The sequence below is a fragment of the Giraffa tippelskirchi genome, chromosome 4 (assembly GCF_054371585.1).
Source record: "Giraffa tippelskirchi isolate mGirTip1 chromosome 4, T2T-mGirTip1v1.2.pri, whole genome shotgun sequence".
In the NCBI taxonomy this organism is placed as follows: Eukaryota; Metazoa; Chordata; class Mammalia; order Artiodactyla; family Giraffidae; genus Giraffa; species Giraffa tippelskirchi.
In genome coordinates this window covers 104,370,641-104,393,656 of record NC_137278.1, presented here as the reverse complement: position 1 = coordinate 104,393,656, position 23,016 = coordinate 104,370,641, and the positions used below count along the sequence as shown (strand labels likewise).

The window sequence follows — 23,016 nt, the reverse complement described above, 5'->3', positions numbered from 1 at the left end:
TTCCATGTTCTTTATTTGCAGATGAAGAACTGGGCAAATAGAACTTTCTCCCTGGCAGACAGTGAATAGTGCAATCATACCAATTTATTACTTGCTCATGAAACTGAGAAATGCACATTTGATATGGAATCCAGTGAACAGTTCTTTGTTATTTTCTTCCTCTGATTTCTCTACTGGCTTTATTTCCACATGTTACTATTGCCTCACTCACTAGATTTATATATCACAGAAATAAATATTTTATAATTTATGACTTGAGGGACAAAAGAAGTTTATGCAGGCATTGGCACTTGACAGTATGTTCCATCATTAAAAGCTCAAATGTTGTAGTGCTCTCAACATCTGCCACAGATCTTATATATTTAAGTAGTATTTTTTATATGAAAGGGTTATTATACATTAACCATAACTCTGAGTTTTCCTTGTTTTCCTCCCAGAAGGTCACTATGGCTTCAGAATTCTTCATTGTAATATCTCATTCAAATAGTCATTTCTAACATTTAAATGTTAGAAAACTTATTTATGCTTTAGACTCATTTTTGCAAATTGATTTAAACAGTTCTTCAAAACTTGCCCTGATTACTTTTCAACATTTTTAGGAGTAATAATATACCAGTACAATACAACCCTCTGGCGCATATTCAGAGCTACAATACTAAAACAGATTTTTCTATGATACACATTGAATTGTAAGTGGTTGATTAACTCTGGTAGTATGGTAATGAAATATCATTTAATATTTTTAATAACTAGAAATCTGAATACATTTTTCATTCACTATCTTGTTTATTAAATCCTATGATTATTACCCCATATCAGGATCTAAATCCTGCAAAAATGTTACTTTTTTAATTCTGTTACTGTTTCTTTAATAAAAATGTCTTAAATATTGAAACAAGTGGTATATTGCTTTCATTATCCCATCAATTAAACTGAAAAATAATGGAGTAATGAGGAACACAGGAAAACTTTTGAAAGGAATCTGATCTTTCTCTTATTCCAATAAACAGCACCTATAGACAAAAACAGAAAATATTACTTTGTGTTTAAAGACCAGGTTTTGTAGATGGAAAAGGGTACAGAAGACACAATAATCTCGCAGGAACCATAGAAATCCATTTAATTTCTTCTCCCTGTTCCAACTCATAATAAATGGTCCTTTCAAAAATTCTACACACTTATTTTGGTTGTTGATATAAGACACTGTTTCATACAACTTCTCATTCTTAATGTTCGGGAACTTCTTTACTTTCAACTCAAAAACTTTGAGGAAAGAAAGTTTTGCCCCGTAGAGATCAGGACACCTGCTTTACTTTATGGAGAAAGAAGGAAAGGTGGAGAGAGGCAGGAGGGAGGCAGGTTAGACAGATGATAGAGGAAGGAATTAAGGGTGTGTGTTTAGAGTAGGTGTCCCAGTGGCAAGGATAAGATTATTCCTAACCTGGAAAACACTCGTCTAGAGAGTGCCAGCTACTCAGTACTCACTGTTAAGCTGGCGAGCAGCTGATGCTCTTCGGGCACTGCTGAATCCAGGGAAAGCCCTCTCCTTGCCCAGTATTTACTGGAAAACATCATCATTGCTGGCTGCATGGATCCCGATGTAATTTTCTTCCTCTGCAGCAGGGGTGACCACCAGGGCAGCAGCCGCAGTGGGGTGAGAGGGGCTGGCAGGCAGCGGACCTCTCGAGGCGCTGCCCAGAACCCTGGTGCTGAAGAAAATGCGATGCGAATCTTCCCCTTCCAGGCCCCTTTATATGAGTGACTGGGGACTGATGGAAGGCTGATTAGAAAGAAACTCATTTCTGGCTGCCGATGGCCACAGTCAGATTACAAACCTGAAGCCTGGGGTTATCTATGTTCCCCGAGCTATTTGTTTCATAGGTCGAGGAGCTGCTTGGGCGTGGGTGGTGGAGAACAATACATTATGGAGTGTTATTTGTAAAAGAAAACATCTGTCCCCTGACCTTAGCTCTCATCTCTCAGACCTGCTACTGGCAAGTTAACCTCACCCTTAAGGTAATGAGGAATTCAATGTTTTCCAAAAGAAGGAAAATAATTCGAGAAAGATCACTATTGCAGAATCCCTAAGCCATTTTACTTTGTGTTAATAAATTTTTTCTGATCTGATGTGTTATGACTGTGTGAGTGGAATTGTGTGTGTGATGGCGTTCGTAAAATGCACTGCTTCCCAATCGTGTGATACCACTAAGCAGTGATGTTCAGGCAATTGTGAAGGAAATGTGAGGCTGTGACTTAGCCACATATATGCACAGTTGAGACACTAACCCTAGATTCTTCCTCACTAAGTAGGAAGGAAAAGGATATGAAATGTCCATATAATCATTTCTTTGATGACTTCAAACTAGAACAAGTCCAACAATTTGAAATGCATAGATAATTGATAACTTACTATTCAAACTTTAGTAAGTCATAAAATTACCATGGAAAATATTAATAGCCTCCTGAAGGATTGAAGACTCTTGATCAAATGGACATGTTTATGGAGAAACAGACATAGAGAATAGACTTATGGATATGGGGAGAGGGGAGGAGAGGGTGAGATGTATGGAATGAGTAACATGGAAACTTACATTACCATATGTAAAATAGAGAGCCAATGGGAATTTGCTGTATGGCTCAGGAAGCTCAAACAGGGGCTCTGTATCAACCTAGAGGGGTGGGATGGGGCAGGAGATGGGAGGGAGGTTCAAAAGGGAGGGGATATATGTATACCTATGGCTGACTAATGTTGAGGTTTGACAGAAAAGAGCAAAATTCTGTGAAGCAATTATCCTTCAATAAAAAATAAAATTTTAAAAAAATGGACGTGTTTGACTGCAAAACTAACCAAGGACTGGTCACTGCTTGTCTATATAGAAAACAAGATGAAAAATTTTGGAAACAGGAATGGATGAGCAAAAATTGACTGAATTTTATTGATAATTGTTTCTGGAGTCTTGAGGGGTCATAATTATTATTTGATCTAATTTTTGAAATATTATTTGGCTTGAATTTACTCTAAAAATCAGCTCCGATAACCTAATAGGAAGTGAAGAATAGTTAATATCACTGAGTACTTAGTGTTTGCCAATTCCTATTCTAAACACTTTTTAAGATAAAACGTGATTCATCATCACAACATTTACAATGCAGTAACTATTATTTCCATTTTATATATGGAGAAACTGAGGCACAAAAAATTTAGGTAACTTGCCAAAGGTTTGGTCTTCCCTGGTGGCTCAGCAGTAAAGAATCTGCCTGCAATGCATGAGCTGCAGGAGACGTGGCTTCAATCCCTGGGTCGGGAAGATCCCCTGGGGGAGAGCATGACAACCCACTCCAGCATTGCTGCCTAGAGAATCCAGTGGACAGGGGAACCTGGCGGGCTGCAGTCCATAGGGTCGCAAAGAGTTGGACATGACTGAAGTGACTTAGCACACACACAAGCCAAAGGTTTACATAATTAAAAGGTGGCTGAGACAGGATTTAAATTCAGGCAGTTTGGCTCCAAAATCCATGGTCTCAACTATTACATTATACGTTTGAGTATTCCAAACAAGGAAACAAAAGTAAGCTCGAGAAAACATACATAGATTATTTCATCTAGAAGAGGATTTGGGAAGATGTGTAATTCAACAAAGATTTGTTAAGGACTCACTCTCTTAGGACTTCCCTGGTGGCTCAGAGGGTAAAGTGTCTGCCTACAATGTGGGAGACCTGGGTTCAATCCCTGGGTCGGGAAGATCTCCTGGAGAAGGAAATGGCAACCCACTCCAGTATTCTTGCCTGGTGAATCCCATGGACGGAGGACCCTGGTGGGCTACAGTCCATGGGGTCGCAAAGAGTCAGACACGACTGAGCGACTTCACCTTACTCTGTGCGGCACTGAAACTGAGTTCTGGGGATGCAAAGATAAAGGAGATATATTGCTGCCCTCAAGCAGAGCACAGGCTGTCTGAGACAGACATACACGCAGGTAAATACGCGAGACAAAAGACACTGCACTCTCTACAGAAGACCATAAAAGCACAAGGGACAGAGTGCTCAGTGTCACCTTAGGGGAGTTAAGTGGGCCTTTCTAGAGGCTGAATAATTAAAAGTGAGTTTGTGTTTATTAATTGGAATGGAATAGGAGATGGTAAGGAGGTGATTCCATGTAGAGAGAACAATATAAGAAATATATAGACAAAGGATGCTGCTCAACAAGAATGGAGTGTGGGTTTGGGGCAAAGGTGCCCGTGAAAGATAAGGCCAAAGGGGAAAACGGGATCCAAATCCTGATAAATCTTGAATGGCGTTCAGTGGGCTTTTCACTTTATCACCTTATCCTGTAGCAGAAAGAGATCACTTGGAAGGGCTTTATGCAAGGCAACAGTGTAACCATCTTGGTATTTCAGAAAAGTAGCGCTTGGAGGAGGACCTCAAGACTAAAGGTATAAACCACTTAGGACATGAAATAGTCCAACCACGAGACAAAATATGCAGTGAAAAGAACAAGAGATGTTAAGGAGTAAAATCCATAGGACAACATGTCTACTTGGATGTGGGAGCAGATAAAAAGGCTCCAGAGTAACTCTCAAGTTTCTGACTGGGTCGACTGGGTAAATTACAGTCTCATTCATTGAACAAGACCACACATAAATAATTGCAAGTTAAGAAAAAAAAAGAAACTCTTACAAGTTAGATCTTATACATATTGCATGTGAATGACCAAGTGAAACTGTCCGATAAGCATTTGAGTATTTGGGTTTAAAACTTGAAAAGAGACCTAAGCTAGATATAGAGATTTGGCTATTGTCAAGTACTGAGTTGGTGTAATACAGCTTCATTCACAAAGTATATGTCGTTTGAGAAGAGAGTCAAGAACGGAAAATCCTGGGGAACATCAAATTTAAGAAGCAATTTAAAACAAAATAAAAACAGAAACATAAAAAGGAAAATAAGAAAGGAAAAATTTCAGAGAGGTAGGAAAAGCAAAGCCAAGAGAAGGTAAGTTTTTAGAAGACAAATATTAAACTTGAAAAACAGAATGAAGGACTGATTACTTGTAAATTTGAATGCCAGGATTGTTGCTGTTGTTTAATTGCTAAGTGGTATTTGACTCTTTTGTGACCCCATGGACTGCAGCCCTCCAGGCTCCTCTGTCAACGGGATTTCCTAGGCAAGAATACTGGAGTGTCCTTGCCATTTCCTTCAACAGGGGTCCTCCAGACCCAGGGATCAAAGCTGCATTTTCTATGTCTCCTGCGTTGACAGGCGAGTTCTTCACCACTAAAGCCACTGGGAAGCCCAAGCAACAGCACACTGGAGGAAACAAAGCAGCCCCCAAAGGCCTTCTGCTGGTTCCGGGGCAGCTGCAGCTCCCAGAGGCAAGTAGGGAGAGGCCCACAGCCGCAGTGCACAGGCCCAAAGCTCCCTGCCATTTGTAACCTCAGCTGCTGACCAGAGAATCTGTCCACATTTGGACAAGAGGCCACATGCGCCTGGATCTTGGACAGGAAGAAACCGCTAAGGCAGCAGGGTGAGAAGTCTCTGGGCCGTCCATCGGCTGCTGGAGCTCCAGGGTCAGGTGGTGCGACACGCTCCACACATCTTCGGATTCAGACATTCCTGCAGCATACAAACCAAAGGACGTCGCCACTCGGCACCTAAACTGGCTTCTGGGCACACAGGACACCGGAAGTGGTCGAGGGGCTCAGCCTCTGCCCCGGACCCTGCCAGCAGCGCACGGTCCTGAGGCAGCACAGCCATCGTGCAGCTCCTGGTCGTAGCAGAAAGGGGCGGAGGGGTGGGGGGAGGGAAGGAGGGAGGAGGGGAGGGAAAGAAGGAGCGGGGAGGGGGAGGAGCAGGGGAGGAGGGAGGGGTGGGGGAGGGGAGGAGGGAGGGGTGGGGGAGGGGAGGAGGGAGGGATGAGGGGAGGGGGTCTTCCCCACCCAGGGATTGAAACTGGGTCTCCTGCATTGCAGGCAGATTCTTTACCATCTGAGCCACCAGGGAAGTGTGTGTGTGTGTGTGTGTGTGTGTGTGTGTGTGTGTGTGTGTGTGTCCAAAAGCAGTGTGTGTGTGTGTGTGTGTTTGTGTCCAAAAGCAGTGTGTGTGTGTGTGTGTGTGTGTGTATCCAAAAGCAGGGACTCAAAGAGATATTTTTGCACCCGTGTTGAGTTGACTTAGCCAGGCTCCTCTATCCATGGAATTCTCCAGCAAGTATACTGGAGTAGGTTGCCATTTCCTTCTCCAGTGGATCTTCCCAACCCAGGGATCAAACCCAGGTGTCTTGCACTGCAGGCAGATTCTCTACCTTTTGAGTCACCAGGGAAGCCCCGCACCCATGTTAACAGCATTGTTATTCACAAGAGCCAAAAGGCTGAGCAACACAAGTGTCTATCAATGAACAAAGTAGTAAACAAAACATGGTATATACATACAATGGAATGGTATTCAGCCATAAAAAGGAAATCCTGACAGATGCAATAACATGGATGAACTTCGAGGACTTTATGCTGAGTGAAATGTCAGTCACAAAAAGACAAATACTGTATGATTCCATTTATATGAGGTATCTAGCGTAGCCGAACTCACAAGCAAAACGGAGCTTGTCAGGGGCTGGGGAGAGGGGAAAATGGGGCACAGAGTCTCAGTTTAATAAGATAAAAAGTCCTGGAGACTGGTTGCACAATAACATGAATGTACTTAACATCATTGAGCTTAAGAATGGTGAAGAGATAAACTTTATGTTATGTGCATTTTACCACAAATTTAAAAAATTTTAATAATAAATAAATAACCAAGAGAACCCAGGAACTAAACCACAGAAGATGCTCATAATTAAAGGTAGAATGAAAAAGAGAAGTCATCCAAGTAAAAAGATTAGAGGAGGTGAAACATAGGAAGGAGATAAAACTTATGGTCAATGGTTTCAAATACTACAGAGAAGTGGAAAGGAATGAGAACTAGAGAAAGATTTGGCTATCAAAACTGTCACTGGTGACCTTACAGAGTGCAGTTTTAGCAAGAGAGGAAATAAACCCAGATTATAGGAGTTAAAGATAATGTGGGTTCCAAAGTGTAGGCAATAAGTCCAGATCATCTATATAAGATTTTAAAGTATTCTTTCTAATTAAGACTGTAGATTTAACTGTTTTTGCTCCCTCCTGAAATCCTACTAAAGCAACAGTAAAGGATTTCCTTTCCTTTTTAAGGCACAAAAGAATAGCATAAATTGGAGAAACAACAGCAACAAAAAAATTGGAAGCTTTAAAAGATGAAAAAATGATCAAAGACTTTGTAAAGGTGAGAAAGCTGAATCCTAAGCTATCAATGAAGAAGACTGAGAAGCAACTCAGCTAACATTATTGAATCTCCTAAAGGCTCAAATACCTCTAGAAGTGGGGGTAAATGGAGGAGACTGAAAAAGAACTGTTCAAAGACTGTTTAAGAAGTCGTTAAACAATTTCAAAATTTAACAAAGTAATCAAACCAGTGTGGCACTATAAGACAATGTGTTAAGTCACTTCAGTTGTGTCCAACTCTTTGCAACCCTTTGGACTATAGCCCACCAGGCTCCTCTGTCCATGGGATTCTCCAGGCAGGAATACTGGAGTGGGTTGCCATGGCCTCCCCCGGGGGACCTTCCCTATGCAAGTCTCTTATGTTTCCCGCATTGGCAGGCAGGTCCTTTACCACTAGTGCCACCTGGGAAGCCCATAAGACAATAGGCATACAAATTGAATAGAATTTAGAGTTCAAAACAAGTTTTGACCATTTATGGTCAACTCATTTTCAACAAGTGTGCTAAAACTGTTCAATAGCAAAGAATAGTTTTGGATATCCACATGAAAAACAATGAACACTGACTCCTACCTTACTTCAGACACAAAAATTAACTCAAAATGAATCACTGACCTAAATTAAAAAGCTAAAACCATAATAGTCAGCAGAAAACATAGGATTATATCTTCATGACCTTGGATTAGGCAATTTTTTCTTAGATATGATAATAAAATCATAAGCAATCAAAGAAAAGATAAATATGATCTCACCAAAATTAAAAACTTTGTGCCTCAAAGGACATCATCAAGAAAATGAAAAGACAACCCACAGTATGGGAGAAAATATTTATAAATCATGTATCTCATAGGAGACAGTAACCAGGATATATAAGGGTCTCTTACAAGTTGACATTGAAAAACAAGTAAACCAATTTTGAAATGGACAAAGGATTTGAACTGACATTTGTCCAAAGAATATATGACCAATGAGTACATGAAAAGATGCTCAACATTAGTCATTAGAGGAATACAAATCAAAACACACAAAAAGATACTACTTTATAAACCACTAGAATGGCTAAAATAAAAAAGACAGACAAATATTGGGAGAAAGTGGAAAAATAGCAAGTCTCATTACATTGTTGATAGGATTGAAAAATGATAAGAATCACTTTGGAAAAGTTTGGTAGTCCTTCAAAATAGTAACTACAAAGTTACCATGTGACCCAACAATTTTACCTCTAGGTATATGTTACAATGCAGTAGTCATCTTGGAAAAATGTTTGGCAGTTCCTCAAAAAGTTAACCCTCGAGTTACCATGTAACACAGCAGTTCCACTCTTAGACCTAAGAAAAATGAAAACATACGCCACATAAAAACTTGTACATGAATGTTTATAGCAGCCTTATTCATAATAACAAAAAAAAACCCCAAATTCCTAACAACGCAGTTTTCAACTAATGAAAAGACAAAACAAAATATGGTATGTCCATAAACAGTAACATAAAGGAAAAAGTACTGAAATGTGTTAGGACATAAATGAATCTTGAAAACATCATACTGAGTGAAAGAAGCCAGTCACAGAAGATCACATAGTGCATGATTCCATTTATATGCAATGTGGTGAAGAGGTGAAAACAAGAAAAGGGATGGGGGAGAGGAGAGAGATGGACAGACAGAAAGGAAATGAACGGTTGTCAGGTGCTGGAGGGACTGGGGAGGCAGGGATGACTACTACTGAGTACTGAGTTTCTTCTGACAGTTATGCAAATATTATATTAGAATACTTGCACAACTCTGTGAATATATTAAAACTCAGTGAACTGCACACTTTAAAAGAGTGCATTTTATGGCACATGAATTATATCCTAATAAAACTGTTATTTTTTTTAAAGCCAGTTACTCTATATTCCCCTCTTCTATTCTACATAGCCAAGCCACTTCCCTTCCTGACCCCAGGGGGGATGAATGGAGCTTATTTTCTGGAAACTGTAAAACAGAGGACCTCTGGACAGAAGGGCACTAGACATGTTTGAGAACAGTATTACCCTGAAAGTAAAGTGATTAAATGAATGTATGCACTGAATACCGAGACTCAAACCACAGGAGGCTGAGAACCGGGCATTTACTCTGCAGCCAGGTAATGGGAAAATGGTTGGAGACTCTGACCAGGAAAGAAAGAAAAACCTGAAAAGACATTGAGAGCTCTGAACAAAACAGAGTGATCAGATTACCCTATGGTAAAGCCCCCATCATTGGCAAGCCCTGATTTAAACATATGGTAGATTGGATTAGTGATAATTATGTTAACAAACAAACAAAACCCTTAATAAGAACTGACTCCCAAAGAAAAATTAAAGGGTCAAAGAAAGACATGTCTCAGCTAAAAACTGCATTGCCCTAGCCAATATAATGAGTTTCCCTGGTGGCTCAGTGGTGAAGAATCTGCCTGCCAATGCAGGCGATTCAGGAGACACAGGTTTGATCCCTGGGTCAGGGAGATCCCATGGAGAAGGAAATGGCAACCCATTCCAGCATTTGTTGCCTGGGAAATCCCATGGACAAAGAAGTCCAGGGGGTTGCAGTCCATGGGGGTCACAAAAGAGTCGGACACAACTTAGCGACTAAACAACAAGAACAAACTGATATTATATCAACTATATTGGAAGATGGAACAATAAAGAAGGGTGCATGTATACAGTGGGAACTGAGGGGAGAGGGAATAAAGAAACAATTCCTGGTGGGAGAACTAAGACCCCACAAGCCACATGGCATGGCCAAAAAAAAAAAAAAAAATCCAACTGAGATTACAATGTCATCAAAGCGAATTTTCAGAGATGTAAAGAAATATGTTTGGGGGAAGGATAAAAGGAAATAAGTTGACGGTAAGAAAAAACTTTCCTGGTCCCTCCCCAAGATGAACAGAGAAGGAAGTTATTAAAGGACAGACACGGGCTGTCAGAGTACAGAGGTACCTGAAAAATAATCAAGAGTGATTATTTTCAGATTGGGAATCAACAAAAAATCTGACCTTTTTCCCTTAAGTCTTAAGTCTTTCTGGTTGTAAGCCACCATTCCAGCCTATCAAGTTTGTGCCACAAGCAAATGTAATATGTATGCTTTCTGTGCTTAAACTACATGCATGAGACAAGGGCTCAGGGCCGGGGCAATGGGATGACCCAGAAGGATGGGATGGGGAGGGAGGTGGGTGGGGGGTCCAGGAAGGGGAACACTTGTGAACCCATGGCTGATTCATGTCAATGTATGGCAAAAACTATTACAATATTGTAAAGTAATTAGCCCCCAACTAAAATAAATAAATTTGTAAAATAAAAAAAAAAATAAAAAAATAAAAAACATTGAATAAGGCAAGAGAAAGGGCTTAACTTCATAGCACAAAACCAACCAACCTAATGATCACTTTGATTGGATTTTTCTTTTTTCCATTGACATCTGACTCCTACAGTTTACAGGGTGCATTTTTGTTTCTGTGACAGGAATTGTGCACTATTATATCATCCACTCCTAACTCCTCCAGCCTAACCACATGAATACCATACCAAAATAAACTTACACCATAGCTAAAGTATTTCCTTAACTTAGTAGTATAGTAATTTATCAGTAAATAAAAGAAACACACCTGCCATGTCTAACATTTAAGAAACTCAAACAGGCGTTTACATAACACTATTTTCTTTTCAACATATTCACAAACCAACTGTCATATGCATCGTTAATGAAGTTGCCATCTATTCTAGTCCTCTGCATGCGTGCTAAGTCGCATCAGTCATGTCTGATTCTGTGTGACCCTATGGACAATAGCCTGCCAGACTCCTCTGTCCATAGGATTCTCCAGGCAAGAACACTGGAGTGGGTTACCATGCCCTCCTCCAGGGCACCTTCCCGACCCAGGAATCAAACCTGCGTCCCTTACATCTCCTGCATTGGCAGGCGGATTCTTTACCACTAGAACCATATCCTGGTACTTTAAGTATCCACGAATGGATTAAAAAAAAAAAGCAGCAGTATGGGGAAAAAAGTCTCAGGCTCACATGAGATCTTAGGAGATCCTACTCTTTAAATGAGAAGTCTTCATAAAATTGGTTACGCCGTGATAGTCGGTAAGGGGCTTCCCAGGTGGCACTAGCGGAAAAGAATCCGCCTGCCAACGCAGGAGACACAAGAGATGCAGGTTCGATCCCTGGGTTGGGAAGATTGCCTGGAGTAGGAAATAGTGACCTGCTCCAGTATTTCTTGCCTGGAAAATTCCGTGGACAGAGGAGCCTGGAGGGCTACAGTTTATGGGGCCACAGAGTCTGACATGACTGAGCACACACTCATAGTCAGTATGAGGTATGCACTTGTGCTCACATGAAGAAAATCCCCAAACAATACCAACTCAAGTGGCCTCCACTAGGTCCACTCATACTATAATACATGAAAGTGTGTAGACACAATGGAAATGATTTACTCCTGTGGAACACACCCAAATACTACAGAGACTATCATTTTGAGAAAAAAATTTCAACAAAGATAAAGATGGACTTAAATTTTGCAAGGACGTTCTGTCAACCAGCCAGACATCCAGACAATATAATCTGAATTAAGTCATGGAGGATAAGGGTGATTTGGTATCAAGAGTCTGAGTGAACTGATCTAATTTTGAATCATAACCAAAAACAGCTGCTGCCACCTTAGGAATCAGTTTTTTTCCTCACAAAATGTTCACATGACTATCAGTTCAGTTTAGTTGCTCAGTCATGTCTGACTCCGCAACCCCATGGACTGCAGCATGCGAGGCTTCCCTATCCATCAACAACTCCCAAAGCTTGCTCAGACTCACATCCACTGAATCTGTGATGCCATCCTACCACCTCATCTTCTGTCATCTCCTTCTCCTGCTGCCCTCAAGCTTCAATCTCAGCATCACGGTCTTTTCCAGTGAGTCAGTTCTTCCCATCAAGTGGCCACAGTATTGGAGTTTCAGCTTCAACATCAGTCCTACCAGTGAATATTCAGGACTAATCTCCTTTAGGATGGACTGGCTGGCTCTCCTTGCAAGCCAAGGGACTCTCAGGATTCTTCTCCAACACCACCAAAAGCATCAATTCTTTGGCGCTCAGCTTTCTTTATAGTCCAACTCTCACATCCATATACGACTACTGGAAAAACCATAGCTTTGACTAGACGGAACTTTGACTATCAAGCAGACACTGTAATTTCCCATACCATTAAAATACTTAGTGTAGACAAGCCTGGTGATTTTTATTCTTTATAATTTTCTATATTGACCAAGATGGTTGACTAGAGACTTCTCTCTTTATTAATAAGCAAAATATGAAATGTATCTTACATTTGTGTTCTCATTATCATGTTTTTATGACAACTTTCATAAAGCGAGACTCATAAAAGGCAAGCACATTTAAACCAATTTGAAAAGGATAAAACTAAAGCAGAAACAGAATAGTGATTTATTCTGGGGTCAGTGAGGCAATGGCTCAGATGAAACCAGAACACAGTTCAGATTTAAAATCAAAATGACCTCAATGAAAACAAATCAAATGGTGCCCCCAGGCCATACCTGTTGGATACTATGTTTTGGCAGGAAAAGCAAACCACATAGCTTTAAGAATAAAACACGATGGCCTGCCCTGTTATCTATTTGGTTGTCATCAAATAATAACAATAGCATTTATATATCATGCCAGGCACTGTCCTAAACATTTTACATATACTCCATTTACTGGGAACCATTATGGTCACAGTATTAAGAAACGACGGAGCCAGGTCTCTAATCCATGACTACCTGACTCTAAAACTTGTGCTCCTACCCAAATAGTTTAATCCTTCCGTTTTGCATTCGTTAAGAAAATGTTTTGCATTTTCTAGTACAAACAGTTCAGTGTAAGTACAATTTTTTTCTGACACCTGACTCCCAGAATGTTATAGGATAAACTCCATGGCTGTGGCAAGAACACAAATCACTTTACGATCCAAGCATCTACAGCCCACCCTAAGCCACCTTGAACCCTGAGAAAACAAATACCTCAAACTAGTTGTACTATTTGTCCATTAGCACCACCAGTCAAAAGAACTCATATTTGTGTTGATACATAGCTAAGCAACTTTAAATCGTGGCCAAGAAACTAAGTCAGTGATAGCAAATAAATAAGAAAACAAGAAGAAAAATAAGGTATACAAAACTTAAAGGTTTTTAAAAGCAAGTTTAAGAAGCTCCTGTATTTAAAAAAAAAAAAAAAAGCCATAGTGATGCTCTCAGACAATGTGAGTCCTTGAGAATAACTTAGCAAACTACGGAAGAGATTAAAGAGGGACCCCCTAGACCGAGGCCAGGACTCTCATGGACTCACTCCACACTGTAAAGCTAACAAATAAAATGCTCACAATTACTCAGGTCTTCTTGCAGAATAAACCTGCGTGGCTGTGCTCAGCTGCTCAGTCGTGTCCAACTCTTTGCAACCCCATGGGCTGTAGCCCACCAGGCTTCTCTGTCTGTAGGATTTTCCCCGCAGGGATACTGGAGTCAGTTGCCATTTCCTCCTCTGGGGAGCCTGCACAATCCAGGGATCGAACCCGTTTCCTGAGTCTCCTACATTGGCAGGTGGATTCTTTACCACTGAGCCACTCTTCTAAACATACCTTCTTCTAATTCTGAAAAGTTGAAAATATGGAAAATTCAGCAGCCCAGGCATGTGAGAAGCATCACAAAATCAAATTTAGAGTGACCAAAAGAATATGGGAATTTCTGTGGTAAGGAATTTCCTTTTCCACAAGTGTTCAAAAAAAAAAAAAAGGAGTGGGGTGGGGTATGGATTCTCATGGCTGGACTGATTCACTTATAGTCCTGTCAGGAACAAGTGAATAGGTTAGGATAAAATGATTCTGCTGAGGCAGCTGGCTCCAGGATTCTGCCACCTGAATTCAACTCACCAGACTACAGTTAAAACATTCCTATTCCTTAAATTCCTTCCCTAAGATGTACCTCTGTCAAGACTAACCCATTACCTGTATATGTATGGCTGAGTCCCTTTGCTGTTGTCACAACATTGTTAATTGACTATAGCCCAATACAGAATAAAAAACTTAAAAATAAAAAAAAATAAATAAAGAATAACCCCATCCATTCTGTAAGTTGTAGTTTAAGCAGCGAGAGGTTTTTTTGTTTTTTTGTCACTCTTCTTAGGTATGAAATATCAGTGAAAGTGATTATTTTCCCCTCGATCTTCACCAATCAATAAAATTTTGTGATAAGTCGTATTAAACAAAAAGTTAAAAGGCTGGTCTGGAAAAGTGTTAACAGGATATGAAGGAAGCTAGAAACATCAGACTGGGTTTCACCTCATTAGCCTACATATAGAATCCTTAAAAGTTCTGTAAACCAGAAGAGAATAAAATATTTGTTCCAAATTTATTCAGAAATTGCATTTAAATTGAGGAATTTAACAATACTGTTTTTCGGGTTAACTTCTTTACACCCTGACGCGTGTGAAAGAATTTATTGTGAATTTTGGAAGTGGGGAAGGAAGAAATAGGAGCATGTGTTTATAATAGCATTACTTCTATTAAGAGTATAAAAAAATAAACAATTTCACTCAGAAAACAATTTAAGTCTTTACATTATCTATTTCAGTTAGATGCTGTTCATTGTTAATGACTTCCTGGTCAGCAAATACTCCATTTGGCTCATTTAACATTTGATTCAGTTAACAAAAAGCACGTGACTCAGATTTTCTCTGGATGTATCCTGCATTCCACGCTTGCCAGGCACAGTGGCATGCAGTGTTAATACTAAGCACTCAGAAGTACTTTGATGGCTTCTCCGCTGGAAAAGAATTTGCTTTACAAAGTGAACCTGTGACACTCATGAAAAAACGCGATGTACAATTGGGCCATAAAACATCTAAAGCAATCTTAAAAACAGCTCTCGTTGTGTTTTTAAAGCAGTCAGCTAACTCATTGGGTCTGGTGCCTCCAGACTAGTGTGGTATCGAAAATACGTATTATTGAATGTCACAGCAAAAGCCCATTTCTGAAGTTAATACATCTTCTTAATTAAAAAAACCTGAAACTGTTCATTGATCACAGTGAAGCTTACTGGAATTTGTTCTTTTCATTCTGTCTACTTTAGTACATAGAGATGTGAAGAGCAATATACCAGAGAGATATCTGAGAATCGTATTTAACAGCTGACCTATTTATCTAGGGCCTCCCAGGTGGCTCAGTGGTAAAGAAACCGCCTGCCAATGTAGGAGACAGGGGACACAAGTTTGATCCCACTGGGGAAGATTCTCTAGAAAATGGCAATCTACTCCAGTATTCTTGCCTGGAAAATCCCAGAGGAGCCTGGTGGGCTAAAGTACACGCAATCACAGAGTCAGACATGACTGAGCAAGCACTCACTCTATTATTCTAATATTCCAATTCTAACTCTAGGGATTGAGCTACATTAGGTAAGTACAGCATTTCTGATTCCTGATAGTTCTTAGAAATAGATTTGGATTAAGATCTGTTTTTCTTTACAGTGAGTTTGTTAACAATGCAATTTCCCCATGGGCCAAGAGTGCTTTGGATACCCCAGAATTTATAGAAGTATGTCCAATCACACTGCCCCATCCCCACCCCTTTGTGTCTAAGGATGACACACTGTTTTTCTTGAAGTCAAGACAGCCTGAAAAATAGGAGTCTACTTATAAGATATAAGATAAAAATGTTTGTAATCAGAGCAATCCTCAAAAATCTGCAACTTAAAAAACTCCCATATTACAAGGATCCAAAGGGAGGACAAGCCAAATACACTGTTATCATTTAAATGGCAGTATTCATGTTAAAAGTATTGAGTTGACCAAAAAGTTCTTTCAGGTTTTTCCCTAAGATGTTACCAGAAAACCCTAATGAACTTTTTGGCCAACTCAGTACAGTAGGTACAGATGTTTAGTGTCGGATAATGACATTGAGATACTGATTTTAAAAACTTTCAGATTCATCTCAAATTTAACCCTGTTTCATGTTCAGAAATAAAATGACACTTAAAGTTTCTCTTCAAAATGTAAGAACAGAGGAGGAACCTACATAAAATAGTCAAAGTTGACTGTCATCACTTTTTACTAAAAATGATGACCAGAACTAGGGCAAATCCACCTTAGAAAATCAAGGAACTACTTAAAAAAAAAAACAACAAAAACTGGAGGACCTGTCTACCTAAGTCAAAATTTAAGCCAAGCAATACAGTATACAATGGCAATTCTCTAAATCTCCAGTGCAAAAAGGTTGCCCATAGACTTCTATCAGAATTGAAAACACTTTTTACAGCACATAATATAGCTCAGTTGGTAAAGAATCCACCTGCAATGCAGGAGACCCTGATTCGATTCCTGGGTTGGGAAGATCCCCTGGAGAAGAGATAGGCTACCCAGTGCAGTATTCTTGGGCTTCCCTTGTGGCTTAGCTGGTCAAGAATCCGTCTGTGATGTGGGAGACCTGAGTTCAATCCCTGGGTTGGGAAAATCCCCTGGAGAAGGGAAAGGCTACCCACTCCAGTATTCTGGCCTGGAGAATTCCACAGTCACAAAGAGTCAGACACGATTGAGCGACTTTCACTTTCAATACTTTGTGTTATCAGCATGAACAGAGAACCTTGTGAAAATTAAAACAAACATATCTTTTAAAAGTCAGACTAAGACACTTACCTGAACTGTATCTATCTTAGCAATATCAACAGTTCAAGTTTACATGGTTATTTGATAGCTGGTTTTGAGGACTAAGTCAGACTTTACTTAGCACTGTTTTATCACTGTTAACGTATAAAAAATGGGCCAAAGAGAAACATTACATGTTTACTAAAAATTTTTTTAACAAGTAGTTTTAAAAATAAACTTCACAAAAGTTAAACTTACTAAATGTCTTAAGATTTTTTAAAACTCTGAAGTAGACATTACATAGTTGGGGGAAAAAAAATCTCCCCAAAAGTCCCTGTCCAGGAAGAACAAGAAGGACATCAAGATGTTCTCAGCAATTTCCTGAACAGCAGGAAATGAAAGGCTGGAGATACTGAGTTTTGATCAGTTTACTTTTTTTTCCTGAATAGGCTTACTCATTATTAACTGATGAAAGATAACACACATATGATATTAAAAATGACAATCTAATGGTTCTACTGTCATGATTGTCAGTTAAAGCTAAGTAAGAAAAAGTTCACTTGGTTCCCTAGTTCTCTGGGGGCTGGGGGGGGGCACAGGAGGAGTGTGCTGGGAATCTATCTAGTGGACCTTTTTAGAACTATGTAACTTTTATTTTACATTTTACATCATTAATATCAATTGTAGGAAGTTGCTTTACTGATTCAAATAATTATATCCTCCAAGGTAACACTATACCCAGTTTCATGCTAATAAAAAGTTTCTTTATAGAGAGTCATGTTTCTCACTTCTTTCCACAACTCATTCAAATGCCTGTTTCAATCACATAAAAATACAAGATGCACTGGGGCCCATCTTAGGGTTTTCTTCTGATGAAGAACTAGCAGATTATTTCCAAGTGCAATTTAACTGAAAACACCATTTCAACTTCAAATTTATTTTAATGATATGTACAGAAGTAAACAAATTACAATTAAAATGGAATCAGTTATGTTCATTACACATAACTTAAAATCATGCAACACTGCATGGTAAAAACAATAGCTTCATTCATATACAAAAGAGCATTATTTTGAGACTTGTGATAGTATAATGAAATTTTTGATGTAAGCTTTTGGTAAAGAGTATTTCATAAAAATTTAAAGACCTGATTAATCAGTTAATGCATTATTAGGAAAGATAGTAAACATTATTAGTAAAATGAGACTATAAGCAATTAACTTGAAAATTACACCAGATATGGGGTTGAATGTAGTCTCCTGAAATAAATGTTTGGTTAAGAAAATAGCTTTGAAAAAGATCTCATATTGAAGCTATGTATTAACTTTGTGAAATTAGATTATATAAATCAATAGTCAAGTTTACTCAGTTAAAGAAAATATGCCTATCCTTTCTTATACTCATAAATAAGTACTTATACAGTCTTTATATACAAGTGAAGAAAAGTTCAATGTAAAAAATATACTGCCAATCCACTATTTATGGTTGAAATAGCTCTTTATCTACACATTAAATTGCATTGATGAAAATGTCCAATTTAAATCACATTCAACCAGTGTTAAATATTTAAGCTGAGTATTTTTGTAAACAAGAGAGAAAAACAACTTCTTTCATCTCATCATTGGGCCACAATCTACTTCTCAGCTTAGAAAGCTATAGAAAGGCTCAGCATTTAATCAAATCCAAACCTGCTAAACTTGGAGTAAACAAAGTGAATGTTTTCAAAGTGCATAATTTCCAACTCATCCACTTGTACTACTTTTCCAGTTCCAGTTCATCAGCAAGAAAATAAAACGTACTTAGCTATAAAAAATACTAAGGAATGTTATTGAAAAGGAAAGGCTATTTGGTAGAAGTAACTACAAAAATAATTAGTTTAAATCTTTGTAAAGCTTTAATGCAAGAACATCAGTACACATTCTTTCCATAAACCTTAAAGCATGATCAATAACAAGATTTCAAATTTCCACCTTTCAAGTACTTGAAAAAAAGTTGTAACAAAGTGTCTCTTCAAAGAATGATCATGCAGGTGTTAATCTGCTGACATCTGGGGGCATGGATATCTCTGTTGGGTTGTCATCTCTGCCTCCACTGGCAGTAAGGACAGGCAACGAGTTACTCTGAAATGCAGATGCAGGACAAATAGTCATGCCAACATTTTCATCTTCCCCATTGTCTGAATCTGGTGTTGTAAGTTCACTATCCTGAAGCCCCAGGATCTCACAAACTGCTTGTGGCAACTCCTGAATAAGAAGAACCAAATATAAAATCATCATTCACCACAGAAGAAAAGTAATCACAAATTAAGACTTACTATTTAAGATAACATCAAACATTTGTTCTAACAATGCAATTGTTATGCACCTTCTCAGACCTTCCTTCTCCACTCAAAATGAAATCTAAACCACTCTTTTTAATAAGTGGTTTTCTTATTTTCTAGTCTGAATTAGCCACTCTCCACCCCACCCCACCCCACCACTCCCACAAACATACTGTTTTCTAACATTCTGCATTTATTTCATTCTCTTTATTTACATCATTCTTTTCCCTCAATACACAAATGTTCCTTAAACTTGAAAAGTATCACCGACAAGTTTTGAACAGAATAGCTATCAAATAAATATTTGTAAAAGTGAACTAAAATAGGGCTTCCCTGCTGGTTCAGTGGTAAAGAATCCACCTGCCAATGTAGAAGACATGGATTCGATCCCTGATCCGGATGCCGTGGAGCAACTAAGCCTGGGAGCCTCGATTACTGAGCCCGGGAGCCACAATTACTGAGCCCATGTGCTGCAGCTACAGAAGTCCCAGAGCCTGAGCTCCCCAAGCAGAGGAACGCCTGCAGTGAGAAGCCTGCGAGCCACAAGCAAGAGCAGCCCCCACTGTCCTCAACCAGAAAAACCCATGCAGCAACGAAGTCCCAGTGCAGCCATTAAGTATATAAATAAGTAAAATTATAAAGAAAACAAACCGAGCCAAAATAAATATTTGGAACCATGAACAAATGACACAAAGACTAAATAAGAATTCTCTTAAAAATCTGAAAACCAAAATACACCAAAAGTGTAACACTTTGGTTTAAATTCAGGACATAACACCTCAAACGTGCCTTGTTTTTAGAGATAATTAAGAGCTTGACTGATATAAATGTAATGACATTGACCAAATAACATTCATTTAATTATTTCTGATTAGCATCTGTCTTTACTTGAAAACACTATATATTTAATATGAGGTCCTATTCTGTGTTCACTAATTTGATAATATATCAATGCTCTACAGCCTCTCTTGTTGTTGCCAAAGTGTTTTCATTACTTTTATCATTGTCTTATTATTATATGTCTCCTATCTAGCATGATTATTCAGTTGTTTTCAATTAAGTGCCGTAAATCTATAATGGTAAACAATATTAGCCAATGCTTGGTGTCTGCCATCAACTTGCTAATTTAACTTCTAAAAAGAAAAATTTTGTGACCTGAATCCACCAAAATCATACAGACAAAAAATCTTTCAATTACTTAAAATACTGTATACCTTGCATTTTACCATCTGTAGTGAAATTGCTTCTGCCTTGCATAGTACATCTTCCACATCAATTTTCATGGACAGTTCATTGATATGCTAGAATAAATCAGTAAAATAATTGAAACTGAAACACTATTATACTCTACTACACAATTTATTACTAGTTATATTCAGTCAGTTCAGTTCAGTCACGTCCGCCCTTTGCGACCCCATGGACTGCAGCATGCCAGGCCTCCCTATCCATCACCAACTTCCAGAGTTTACTCAAACTCATGTCCATTGAGTCGGTGATACCATCCAACCATCTCATCCTCTGTCATCCCCTTCTTCTCCCGCCTCCAATCTTTCCCAGTATCAGGTTTTTTTCAAATGAGTCAGTTCTTCGCATCAGGCAGCCAAAGTATTGGAGTTTCAATTTCAGCATCAGTCCTTCCAATGAATATTCAGGACTGATTTCCTTTAGGATGGCCTGGTTGGATGTCCTTGCTGTCCAAGGGACTCTCAAGAGTCTTCTCCAACACCACAGTTCAAAAGCATCAATTCTTCAGCACTCAGCTTTCTTTATAGTCCAACTCTCACATCCATACATGACTACTGGAAAAACCATGGCTTTGACTAGACAGACCTTTGTTGGCAAAGTAATATCTCTGCTTTTTAATAAGCTGTCTAGGTTGGCCATAACTTTCTTCCAAGGAGCAAGCGTCTTTTAATTTCATGGCTGCAGTCACCATCTGCAGTGATTTTGGAGCCCAGAAAAATAAAGTCACTCACTGTTTCCATTGTTTCCCCATCTATTTGCCATGAAGTGATGGGACCAGATCCAACCAGTCCATCCTAAAGGAGATCAGTCCTGGGTGTTCATTAGAAGGACTGATGTTGAAATTGAAACTCCAATACTTGGGCCACCTCATGCGAAGAGTTGACTCATTGGAAAAGACCCTGATGCTGGGAAGGATTGAGGGAGGGAGGAGAAGGGGACGACAGAGGATGAGATGTCTGGATGGCATCACTGACTCAATGGACATGAGTATGAGTAAACTCCGGGAGTTGGTGATGGACAGGGAGGCCTGGCGTGCTGCGATTCATGCGATAGCAAAGAGTCAGACATGACTGAGCGACTGAACTGAACTGATGGGACCAGATGCCATGATCTTAGTTTTCTGAATGTTGAGTTTTAGCCAACTTTTTCACTCTCCTCTTTTACTTTCACCAAGAAGCTCTTTAGTTCTTCTTAACTTTCTTCCGTAAGGGTGGTGTCATACTAGTTATACTTCACTGTAGATAAAATCCTCAAAACAAAATACCCTCAGACTACAACAGGAAATTTAATATCTCTCTCATTAGATCATTTCAAGTTTTAAAGCTAAGAAACAGTTATTAATAATAAGCTTATGGAACATTAAATCCAGCAGCTGCCCCAAATCTACTATCTCAAAGTTATAAGCAAAAGAATTAATTTTTTTAGAAAAGTAAACAACATAAAAGAGCATTTGTTGAATTTGCTTCTCTTCCTAATTAGCTAGGAAAAAAAATAACTGGCCAATATGTTCACCTTGCTGAACTGTCATTCTCAAGAGAATTGGTCCTAGTATTGACTATTACTGATAAAATTTTAAGTCACGCAAGAGATTCAATAACACTCCAAGGAAATGTTCGTTTTCCAACAAAAAGAGTAAAGAGTCAAAATATTAAAATGTAAATGAAAAGAATAACTACCTTAAGTATTTCATTAAAGCCATAATGTTTTTCCATTATTTGTTGTTTTTCTGACTCCAGAATAGCACAACAGAGAAGAAGATGGAAATTTTTACATGGTAGTTCAGTCCACATCACCTATAGAAAACAGAACACATACTTAGTAAGCTCTATCAATACTAAAATATTTTCTTCATAGATACGATGCTCAATTCTGAATGACTTCTATGCAAAGCAGAAGTTGCCTAGATGGAGTAGTACATTCTTTTTCCAGTTAAGAAATGAGGTGTGTGGAATGAAAGTCTTACCTTCACCTACAAACAATAAATGAATTATGATGAATTCCAAACATGTCTCTTAGGTGACTACAGTTAGCACTGAGTCTAATCAATACAATAAATGGTTAAGGTGTAAGGGTTAGATTTATTTTCAATATTTTTCCGAACCTTCAGTTTTTCACTTTTAAATCATCTTCAGTCTCTGGGGTCGAGGGAAAGCTACATCATGGGAATAAAAATGCAGTTATACACTGCATGGAATCAAAAACACTCAGAGGTAGCTCTACATTCTAAACAACATATTATATAATAAATCAGAATACCTCTGATTGTGACAAAAACTGAATCAACCACTCAAAATTTATACCCAAATGTGTACAACATTTGATCATTTCTTCTGAATAAATGTCCTAAAACTTAAAGTCTTAATTTCCTCTGGTTAATGTACTTAATATCTTTTTTAGAAAGATCAAAGACTCATGTAAACAATACTATTAAAGCATACCAGAAATGTTTTTATTTCTTTTACTAAAAATAAACCAAGTAGAATCATTTTTGAAAAGTTTAATTATAGTTCCATTTTTGAAAGTTTA

At 38.7% G+C, this 23,016-nt stretch overlaps 2 protein-coding genes across 9 annotated transcripts in view; both read right to left on the bottom strand.

The window, feature by feature from the left end:
• TPH2 (tryptophan hydroxylase 2) overlaps positions 1 to 2,085 on the bottom strand; it is a 97,785-nt gene extending 95,700 nt beyond the window's left edge. The window contains exon 1 of the mRNA XM_081593167.1: positions 1,486 to 2,085. Coding sequence (XP_081449293.1) covers positions 1,486 to 1,800 — 315 coding nt within the window. The 5' untranslated portion in view covers positions 1,801 to 2,085. The remainder of the gene's footprint in view (positions 1 to 1,485) is intronic.
• A 16,711-nt stretch (positions 2,086 to 18,796) lies between these two features.
• The window catches only part of TBC1D15 (TBC1 domain family member 15), a 68,799-nt gene continuing 64,579 nt past the window's right edge, over positions 18,797 to 23,016 (bottom strand). For all 8 annotated transcript variants that reach the window (XM_081593153.1, XM_081593146.1, XM_081593147.1 and 5 more), the window contains 3 exons: positions 22,167 to 22,283; positions 20,460 to 20,546; positions 18,797 to 19,168 (listed from right to left, as the gene is read on the bottom strand). In XM_081593153.1, the coding sequence (XP_081449279.1) occupies positions 18,947 to 19,168; positions 20,460 to 20,546; positions 22,167 to 22,283 (426 nt within the window). In that variant the 3' untranslated portion in view covers positions 18,797 to 18,946. The remainder of the gene's footprint in view (positions 19,169 to 20,459; positions 20,547 to 22,166; positions 22,284 to 23,016) is intronic.